At 46.5% G+C, this 10,985-nt stretch overlaps 1 protein-coding gene across 4 annotated transcripts in view; it reads right to left on the bottom strand.

The window, feature by feature from the left end:
* Etfdh (electron transfer flavoprotein dehydrogenase) overlaps positions 1 to 3,458 on the bottom strand; it is a 39,052-nt gene extending 35,594 nt beyond the window's left edge. The window contains exons 1-2 of one of the 4 annotated variants that reach the window (XM_023705752.1): positions 3,207 to 3,458; positions 2,578 to 2,655 (exon numbers count right to left, since the gene is read on the bottom strand). In XM_023705752.1, coding sequence (XP_023561520.1) covers positions 2,578 to 2,655; positions 3,207 to 3,237 — 109 coding nt within the window. In that variant the 5' untranslated portion in view covers positions 3,238 to 3,458. The remainder of the gene's footprint in view (positions 1 to 2,577; positions 2,656 to 3,206) is intronic. The other 3 variants (XM_023705751.1, XM_023705750.1, XM_012517902.2) reach the window with 3 other exon arrangements.
* Positions 3,459 to 10,985: the final 7,527 nt, after the last annotated feature.

Here is a 10,985-nt window from a genome sequence, read left to right as displayed (position 1 = left end):
TGAGGAGGCTGAGAACAGGACGACTGAAGATAACAGTATGCACTATAACTGAGTAGTTACTGTGAAGATAACAGCATGCACTATAACAACCACTTCAATTTTCTATCATTTTGTTTTAAAACTCTGTATCTTTTTTTTAATTCTCTTTAAAAAAAAATAAAAAAATAACAGGTGTTGGCAAGAAGGTGAGAAAATCAGGACCTCTTTCACTGCTGTTGTAGTGTGAAAACAGGGCAGTCAATTTGGGGATAATAGCAGCAGTTCTTTAAAAGCCAAAACAAGAGCGGGCCATGGCGGTGCATGCTGTAACCCCAGCCTTCTGGAGGGAGAGGCAGGAGGTCGCTGCTGCGACTGTCTCTAACTTTTCAACTGTCTCATTATGAAGCACGCACTACAAAGCGAGTTACAGTACACCAACTGCACTACAGCGCAGCCTGAACTTGAACTCCCAGCCACACACAAAAAGTTAAAACAAAGTTTTCAAAGTAAGCTAATGAAAATACGTCCACACAAAACCTGTAATGAATATTTGTAGCTAAATTAATCTTTAACATTCATAAAGTAGAAACAACCCAAATGGGAATCAATAGTGGGCAGTGACGTATGTATACCATACAGTAATGCTCAGCCATAAGAGGAAATGAAATGCTGCCCCACGCTATGACATGAATGAACCTTGGCAACAATACCTATCATTGTGAGCTGGGTGTGGTGGTGCCTGCCTCCGGGAATATTTGGATGACTGCAAATTCAAGGCAAACCTGACCAACGTAACAAGAGCACGTATCAAAAAATAAAAAGGTCTGAGACTATAGCTCAGTGTGAAAGCCCTGGGATCAATTCCAAGTGTGCGCGCACTCTCTCTCTCTCTAGATGTATATATATACACATATACATATATTACACATTTATATTCATATACATTTTCTTATCGCTATTTGAAAGAAGCCAGACACAAAAAGACAAAAGTGGAGTCTATGCATCTACTCAGTGCATCCACGTATTAACAGCAACGAAAGCTGCAAGTCGCTTAATTCCTCCTACTCCACCAGCTGGGAAGTTTGGAGCCCAAACTTCGTCTTTTTTTTCCATAATTTTATTGAGAAACAAATAGCAATGAGACAGTTTCAAACCAAATTAGTAGGGCAGTTTCAATAATTAACACATTGCATACTTTCTTCCTAGTGGTTAATTGCTGTACAAGATGCGGACTTGGGATCCTATTTACAAGCACCATTAGAACAAATCCCTCTATTCATTAAGAGAATGTAACTATATATCTATCCTAACCACTTTGAATACACAGATACCAAATGGACATTCATCTGTATCCCCTTTTTTTGTTAAGTTCCATCATTTAAATATTATAGGTGTGTAAACTCAGCAAAATGTTCTAAAAGAGTTCAGAGGTCCATAACAAACTTTGTCTTATAAATAATGAAGGGCCTTGTATTACATAGCAAGTCTCAAATACATGTTTGCTAACGCATAGGTGCCTTCCTAGCTACAATTTCAACTGACACATAGGAATCTGCAAATCTGTTTAATAATAACTATGAGGCTGTTTCCATCTTTTAAATTGTCTCATTTTGAAGCATCTATTGGAAAACAAACTTCTAAATATAAACTGTAAAAATACGTACAAAAACTAAACAAAGAAGTTGACCTGCGCTGATACAATTTAGATCTCTGGGAGGCTGAAGCAGGAAGATGGCAAGTTGACAGTGAGCCAGGACAACTGAGGGACTCGGGAAGACCTTGTCTAAACAACACAGAGCATGAAAGAAGGGAGGCTGGGCAAGTAGCTCAGAGTCAAGGCACTGGGTTCAGACCCAGGCTAGTCTCGAACTTGCAATGATCCTCCTGCCTGAGCCTCCCCAGTGCTGGGATCATAGGCCTGCATGCACTGGGTGGATCTCACTTTAGAGAACTGAACATTGGTGCGTGGTGGCTGAATGGTGGTAGACAAATGAAGGAGCAAAGTCCAATGACCTCCTAACACCGGGTATCACATTTGTGTCCACCTCTTGATTGTCAACAGTGCTAACAGCAGGCTCTAAAACTGGCGAGGAATGAGTATCCAAAGAAAAGAGAAACAGCCAGGTGTGGTGGCGCACACCTGTTACCCCAGCACTTCAGAGGCTGGGGCAGAAGGATCGCTGAGTTTGAGCCCAGCTTGGGCTAGGTAATGCACTCAAGGCCAGCCAGAACTACATTGTGTCTCTGTCTCCAAAGAAAGAAAAAAAAAAAAAAAAAAGACAAGACATTCAAGGAAGCCCAAGACTGACTGCACTGAGATGTGGACAGTATGTGATTACACTGATGGTTCAAAAAACATGAAGTGGGTTGGGGAGATAGCTCAGCAGCACGAGCACCTGCCTGGCAAGCGCAAGGTCTTGAGTTCAATTCTCGGTACCAAATAAAAAAAATAAAATCAGCATATCTACATATTAGATGTATAACAGATGCATGAGTAGCAGAAACTTGAGACAAACTTCTAAATATGTGGGGCGGGTAAATTTACCTAAACTCTACTTTTATGAAGCTTACACATGAACAGACTTGAATTTACAATACCTATACTTCTTTGAAGATTCCATAAACTGAAGTTAACTTCAGTAACTTTATGCCAGTTAGGACAGAATTCAAGATCCTCTAAAAAAATTTAAGTAAAAACTTTAAAATATCATTCAATTGTCCCAAGAACTATACATAAATTCCCAGAGTTAATTTCAGATAATGCAGAAAAATTCCTAGCTCTCCATGTTAATTGGGACTTGGGCAGCATATGAATGTCAATCGTGATAGGACACATCAGACTTCACATTCTCAAGACTGTAGTTACTGGCTGTAAAGACAAAAGTCGAGCTAGGAGCAAATAGAAAACATGCGTGAATACAGTTTTTCCGATTCCCCACAAGGCAACAGAAAACACCTGAGCTCGAGAGGAGCTAGGGCCAGTAAGTTAACCAGCTGAGCGGCACCGACGGATTTTCTGCGCACGACCTTTAGCCTACATGGTAACTCTTCCAACTGGGGCAACCTCCGGGGGAGGAAGCCTGGTCCACCGGGCGGACAGCACTGACCTTGCTCTACGGCAGCCCGAGACCCCGAGCGGAGGCGAGGCTGCGCGAGCGTGGCCCTGCCCGCGTCGCCCCACCGCCTCCACCTCTCTGCACTTGTCCCGGTCCGGCGTCCCCTCTCACCCCGGCAGGACAGCCTGGCTGGTGGCACCATCGTGACCTAAGCACTCAGAAGTCTCTGGGTCGGACACCGCAGAAGGACTACACTCAGCGGCTCGCCGCGGCGCGGGCTTCTAAGTCGCTGGGGGCGCCATCGAGAGTCGATAATCTCCGACAGCGCCGCCGAAGTTTGCCTCGCTCAGCCGACCGCCGTGGCCTCCAAGCGTTCCCGCCTCCCTCCGGCTGTGCGCCGGCGCCGAACATGACGCGAGGGCCGGGGAAGCTTCCGGGTCACTCGCCGACCAGAATGAGCTTTTAGGGACTCCAAGTCCCAGCGCTATACGCGGTTTTGGGTTGCGCCAGCACTTTCACCTCCTCCACAAGCTAAGCTACCCGCAGGTCTCCGTGTACGCATGCGTGCTGGCAGTATAGGTGGGGCGAAGCGCACGGCATCTTGGGAAGTGTAGTTTTCTGCTCCTAGGCGCCCTTGCGCCGCGGGAGGTTTGCGCAGGCGCAGTGAGCCCAAGGTGCCTCGCTGACTTCTGATTGACAGTCCGGAATTTGAAGTCTTTGGGATCTGAGTTGGAGACCCACAAGGAGAAGGGGCGGGGCTTCGTGCCTCTGAATGACACTGCCTACCCACGCGCTTCCCCACGTGCCCTGCCCGTGGCCTTTTCAGCACCTTCAGCAGAGGCAAAAGATATCCGTGCAGTAGAGACGCAAAGACTCCAGCTGAAGGCCTGGATCCCACAGCAATGTCCTGCATGAGTCCTGCTGAAGACCTAGAGCCCAGGGCCGTGTGCCATGCAAGTCTGTACCAAGGATCTGCACTGGGAAGGCCCCTAGGTCAGTAGTGGAAGCTAGGAAGTCTGTGCCCGCGGATGAAGGGTCTGTGCCAGCAGGCTGAGGGATCTGCACTGGAGCCAGGAAGCGATGCTAGAGGTAAAGACGGACTGAACTCCGAAAAGAACCACAGCCATCCTCAGCAACAGCGAGGACCTGAGCTCATGCAGCCATGCTCAGCGACAGGGAGGACCTGAGCTCATGCAGCCATCCTCAGCGACAGTGAGGACCTGAGCTCCGCTGATAATAGTCAAGTTCAAATCAGGAAGGCCAGCGGGACAAGCTTCTCCAGAAGGATCAACAGCTGTCTTCTTCCTCTCCAGTCTCCTTTTATGCTGTTGGCAATGGTCCTCTGGAGCGTCCTCCGCACGCAGCACTGCATGAAATACTGTTGAAAGAAATCCAAGAAGTCATCTGCTGGCATCAAATGTCCACTCCAAACATCCGACTGAAATTTACCATTTGTGATGGAGTTAAGAGACAGGACCTCTCCAAGTGATCAGGCCACGAGGGCTGGGATTAATGCCACTTGTTATGGTTTGTGTACTGGTGTCCCCCCCAAAGCTTCAAGCTGTCATGGGGCAGCTTCCGGAATTTGTGATTGATTACCGTGGATGTGGATGCTGCACCTGCCCTGGGCCAGGTAAATTGCATTGCAGTGTGAGGCGGGATGAGAAGCTAGCTAGCTGCCCGAGCTGCCACTGTCTTTTGCTCGTTGCTCTTTGGCGCTGCCTTGAAAGGTTGCTCTCTGTCATGTGCCACTCTGCCTTGGAGTCAGCTGAGTATGACTGAAACCTCTAGTACTGTGAGCTACATAAACCTTACCTTCCTTTATTTTGAGTATTGGGCATTTGTCCCAGCAATGAGAGAAGAGCAACTGAGACGTCACTGCAGCTCCTGGTGGAAGGATCATGGAAGACTGTCCTCCCTGCCTCGTCCTGCGCCTCTTGCCTTTTCTTACCTTCAGCCTCCAGAACTGTGAAACAAATTTCTGTGGTTTATAAGTGTGCTGGTCTGTAGTATTCTGTGATAGAACATAAAGGAGGCTGATACGGCTCCAAGAATGAAAAGAGATCTGTCTTCACAGATTGGAAGACTCAATCCATACTAAAATTCACACAGAAAACCAAAGCAATCTTGAAAAAAGAGCAATAAAGTTACTTAGACTTACTGAGTTCAGAACTTCCTGCATAGCTCCAGGTATCAAACAGTGTGGCCATGATATTGTACGTTGCAGCTTAGCAACATAGTGCACCGCAGGGTGTCTGGCTTTGCTCCTGTGAGTTCACAAGGCAGGGATAGGTGGAACAGAATACAGAGCCCAGGAGTAAACCCATGCATGACTTTCAACAAGGTGGCCATTTTAGTTACCTTCTCACTGATGGAACAAAACAACCTGACACCTATAAGTTAAAGGAGGAAAGGGGGCTGAGGAGATGGCTCAGTAGAATAAGTGCTTCCCTGGCAAGCACAAGGGCCCGAGTTCAGTCCCCAGTTCCACCAAAAAAAAAAAAAAAAAAAAGGAGGAAAGGTTTATTTCAGTTCACAGTAGAGGTTTCAATCCATAGTTGGCTGGCTCGAAGACAGGGTAGCGTGGTCAAGGAGCACCAGAGAGGAGAAACTGCCCAGGGCAGGGCAGGCAGGAGGCGGCAAGCTGGGCTTTCTTCTCTCCCCATTTATATTCCACCGAGGATGGGATTACACCTGGATGAAGCTTTCTTCTTCAGTAAATCCAGAACTCATACTTAGAACTGTGCTAAACCGATCAGTGCACCAATCCAGTGATCACACGCGTGTGATCTAGCCACCTGCCCGAAGCCTCATCGAGGAGCACTTTAGGCTCTGGGGGACATCTAGATACAGGCAATAACGGAGGCCAAGACTACTCAATAGGGAAAGGACAGTACTTTTAATAAATTGTGTTAGGAAAACTGTACGTCCAGATGCAAGAGAATGAAGCTAGACGCTTTCCTTAGGCCAGGTACATGCATTAACATAGAATGAACTCAAAGACTAAAATGTAAAACTAAAACTTCTATAGAAGGAAACAGAAAAGTTCATGACATTGTTGGAGCCATGGAAGCTAGAAAATTGGTCAAATGTGTGTAAGCAGGACTAGGCCTCAGTGCCAAAAGCAGGCAAGCTACCTCAGTCCCGAGATAAGCATCCTGACTGGTTGACCTCAGCTAGTAGTCACTAGGCGACGTGTCACATGTTAGTACCTTTACAAAGGTATAAATAAACGTCCACATTGTTGCTGGGGGGCGCTGCTCATCTCGCCATCCTGGCAGAGGAGCCACCACTAAACCCAGCTCTTGTCTTCTTGCTGTCTTTTCCTCATTCCTGCTGCCGTTTCGCTTCTCCCCAGGTAGAGTGGACCACACTGAGACCCATGGATGCTTACAACATTGAATGTGGCAGTGACACCAAAAACATAGACAACAAAAGAGGAAGTACAAGGGCCAGCCAAATAGCTCAGCGGTTAGCACCTGCAAGCAGGCGCAGGGGCTGGGGGCTCAATCCCTGGGCCTGCCGTGCCAGCCCCACCCCCGGAGTGCTCTAGATGGCAATTGACACTGGGCATGGTGGTGCACGCCGGTAATCCCAGCATTTGGGAGGCTGTAGACAGGAGAATCACTACGAGTCCAATCTAGTAGTGAGGCCCTGAACACCCTGTAAACCCTTCTCTAAAATACAGAAAAATAAATAAATAAGAAAAAGTACAAAACCCAGAGTGTACCAAACTTAAGATCTATCTGTACCAAAGGGTACTCTAATGCAGGATTCAAATGCAATACATGCAAAGGAGAAAAGATTTGCAGTCTGTACACTGAAGAGAGATCAGTATACCCAGGATACACAACTCCTAAAATTCAATAACAAAAACAATTCAGTTAAAAATGGACAAAGGCTTGAGTATGTTTTTCTGTAAGAAGACATACAATGGTCTATGAGCGCCTGAAACCTAGTCTGCATCACTGATCATTGGAGAAATGTGATCAGAACGGGAAGATTCGGTTTCACACGCATTAGGATGGTCACAATAAAAAAGCCCCAAATAACAAGTGCTGGGAGCTCGAGCAAATAGGACCCACGTGCACTGCTGGTGGAAAGGTAAGGTGGTGCAGCTCCTATAGAAAACACGAGTAAGCAGAATAAAAATAAATTAGCACATGGTCCAGTGTTAGGGTTGATACACTGTGTCAACTTGAGAAGTCTAAATGCTTAAGTGACTCAGCAGTTCTTCATGGGGGCGGATAATCCCTGAAGCTCTGCCATGTTGCTCCTCCTGTCAACCTGAGAAGTTTAGAAGTTTAACTAAGTGACTCAGCAGGGGCCCAGGGTCCTCACTTTGTGGACTACAGGAGGGCACAGACTGCTGAGTGCTACGCCCCGCCCCCTCAGGCCGAGTCTGCTTACAGTATAAGGGAGGAACAGAGGCGTGTTCTGTCCCCCTTTGTGTTCCTGTCACCTTTGCTGTCTTTTGCGCCTTGGACTGCTACCCTCTGCTATGTGCCACTCTGCCTTGGAACCAGCTGATTACGGCCTGAAACCTCCACAATCTCTGAGCTAGATAAACCTTTCCTTCCTTAATTTTGTGTGCTGGTTATTTTGTCTCACCGACAAAAGAAAAGTACCCAAGACTGCCCCTGGTTTGTTACCACTTGGCCAGACCCTCTGTCAAATCACATTGCTGCCTGCTGTCCATGTTTCACTGAACCCGAACAGAAAAATGGACAATTCTTCGTGGGTCTTTGGATCTTTATTTCCAAGTGCTCCTGTGCCACATAAAACTTTGATTAACTCTACTATGCTTTTCTTTCCTTAACCTGATTTTTGTTATGAGAATGTTGTCAGAGAGTGAAGAAACTTACATGGTGGGGAGACAAAACCTCACCTTTCTATCTGACACATGCTGGGCTCCCTTCTGCCCAGCTAAGGGTGCGTTTGGTTTGTAAAGAGATACAGCATCACTTCAGACCAGAGCATATCATTTACAAAACAGTCCAATTACTGCAGGAAATAAGAGTCAAATTTCTTAAATGAAGGATACAGTTGTCTTCAAAGTCCTTGGAACAAAAAAAAAAAGATAAGCTGTATTTTAATTGTAGACAGAAATGAAGTGTGTTAAGAATTATTTTCCTTCTAGAAAAATACATATTCTGCACATTAAGTTTACTTAATATAGAAGTGGCTCACTTGTAGCCACTTTCTCTCTCTCTCTCTCTCTCTCTCTCACACACACACACACGCACACGCACACACGTGCTGTTACTGTATTTCCTGTTAACAGTAAAGATGTTTTGGGTCGCTCTGTATCGCGTGTTCATGGGGACACGTGTATTGTTCTGAGAAAGAAGCGCATGAGACGTCAAGCTAACACCCGTCCCCGTGAATGCCTAACTTGCTAACGGACACTTAGAGAGCCGCACAGCGCGCTTTCGGCCAGCATCTGCCCGGGAGGCTTTCCCCGAGCGAGCGGCAGGATCCCCTTTTGCCACACGCTGCACATAGCTTGCGACTGCTGCCGGCGCTGCTAACGTGGCCAGGACAGTATTCAGCTCCTGCCTTCCTAGGCTACGCACGTCCCAGAAAAAAATCCTCAGTCGTGTTTCACCGCGGCAACAGCCTCGCTGACTGCTCGTGGTCGCCAAGTCCGTGCAGAGCTTGCGCGAGCGCTCGCCCCCAGCCCGGGCTGCGCCGAGCTCTCCCCGAGCGCGTGCCGCGCGGCTCCGCGTCCCCAGGAGGCTGGGTCTGAGCATGCAAGTGTATCAAAAGAATCATTTATGTACTTAATTTTATTTCTTGCCGTGCCGGAGCGCACATTCTAGGCAAACGCTCTACCACTGGGCCACATCCTCAGCCCCTTCTTTTAAGGAGGAAAGTGATAAAAGTTTGTAAAGCAGAAGAAAAGCGTTCCTTGAAGTCCGATGATACACTGCGCTTTCAAAAGTAAGTCCTGGCTCTTACACGAATTCAGTGTCTCCCAGCTCAGCGCGCCAGCGGTCATGTGACTTAGAGCTACTCTGGAAAGACTGACTGAAGAGTGGGGGCACAAGGGCTGTAGCTACAAAGCTCTGTAAGGAAAACACGGTAGCACTGGTGGAAATGCCCGCATTCTACCTGCTGGGCTACAGATGGACAACTTAGTTTTATTTTGGGCGCTGCATTACAAATAGACAGTGACTAAGCAAAAGAGATCTGGAAGGTTTGGAAGATAAGGATGAAAGTAAAAATCAATTGAAGAAAAGGGTGTATTTATTTATTTAATTATTTATTGAAAAGGGTGTATTTATAACGAGATAGACAGTAGGAGGGAGAGGGACGCTCTATCAGTCTGCCTATGTTTCATCGGAGTATAAAATTAGGTTTGTCAGCTGGACGTGGAGGCACTCATGTGTAGTCCCAGCGCTTAGGAGGCTGAGGCAGGAGAATTCCTGTGAGTTTGAGACCAGTCTGGGCTACATAGAGAGACTCTGTCTCAAAACCAAAATAAAACAAAACAAAATTAGTTTTGCTGGTGGAAGGATACAAACTTTAGACCTGTAATCCCAGCACTTGAAAGGCTGAGACAAGAGGATTGTTGCAAATTTGAAACCAGCCTGGGCTACAAAGTGAACTCAAGGATAGCCTGAACGGCATAACAAGACCCTATCTCAAAAAACCGGAAAAACTGAAAAACAGACAAACAAAAACGCTTGAAATCCATGCCCAGCCTGCTAACACCCTCTGTTGTGTGCCCCAGCTGTGTAGGGTGAAGGTCCCGAGCACAGTGCTCCGGGCTATCTGGAAAAGTTCCTGTTCACAGGCTCTGGGGGACAGGATAACACTGCTGCCGCCGGAGCTGCACTCACTCCGAGGATGCCAGCGCAGTACACTGCCAGGCTTAGGAGTGAGGCCATCCTCCCCGTAAGCAGGACTTGTTGCCTCAGAATATCTGTGAATTTGGAAGCACTCTGTCCTTTCAATTTCTTTGAAGAGCTTGCAAATGTAGGTGACATGGCTTTCTTAAAGTTTTGATAGATTTTAGTAATGAATCTATCAAGTGCCAGCCCCTTCTTTGGTTGATATGTTCTTTATTACTGTCTCAATGTTATTGCTTGTTACTACATTGTTTGTTATTTTCGTATTAGCTTTGCCAATTTCTATCGGTTTAGGGATCTGTTCACTTCTCCAAAATCTCCCGAGTTTTGAATTATTGGAATACAATTTGTTATAGTAGTTACTATCTTCTGGATTTTGATGATGTCTGTAGTGATTTCACCTTTGTCATTTCTTCCTACCCACTCACCCACCCACCCCCAGCCTCTTGGGTTTATTGAGGGGGATTCTGCAAAATGTTCCAGTGGCACCTTTGTTTTTGTTTTTGTTTTTTTAATGTATTTGGTTGTTACAGGGTCTCTCTGCTCAGCTTGGACTCAGTGATCCTCCTGTTTTCAGCCTTTTTAGCCTTCCCAGCACTGGGATTATAGGAGTGTGTCACTACTCCCTGACTGTGGCCAGCTCAGTCCACCGGGGGGCCGGGCTGGCGTGGCATGTGGTGCCAGGGAATCAAACCGCAGTCCCTGAGCTTGCCTGAGCTTGCCTAAGCTTGCCTAAGCAGGTGCTTCAGACTGTTGAGCTATCTCGCTGGCCCACCTTTGTCATTTCTAGTTGCACTGATGCGAGTCTTTTTGCCCTTTCAGTGAGTTTTGCTATGGTTTTACCTATTTTGTTAACTAGCATGCAATCTATTTTGGAGGTAGTAACATGTATTGCAGAAAACAATGTATACTTTATTGTAGTAGGATGGGATGCTTTCTAGTTATCTATTACAGGGTCTCAAGGGTGTATTTCATATTCTCAAGGGTGTATTTCAGTTCTAATATTTCTTTGCTGGTTTTCTGTTTAGTCGATCTATCTCTTTGCAAAAGTGGGGTATTAAAATTCTCTACTATGGTTGTGAATTTGATCCTTTAT

Source organism: Octodon degus, unplaced genomic scaffold (assembly GCF_000260255.1).
Source record: "Octodon degus isolate 3935 unplaced genomic scaffold, OctDeg1.0 scaffold00228, whole genome shotgun sequence".
Taxonomy (NCBI): domain Eukaryota; kingdom Metazoa; phylum Chordata; class Mammalia; order Rodentia; family Octodontidae; genus Octodon; species Octodon degus.
The sequence above is the reverse complement of the archived record's forward strand: the minus strand, read 5'-3'. Positions and strand labels throughout refer to the sequence as shown.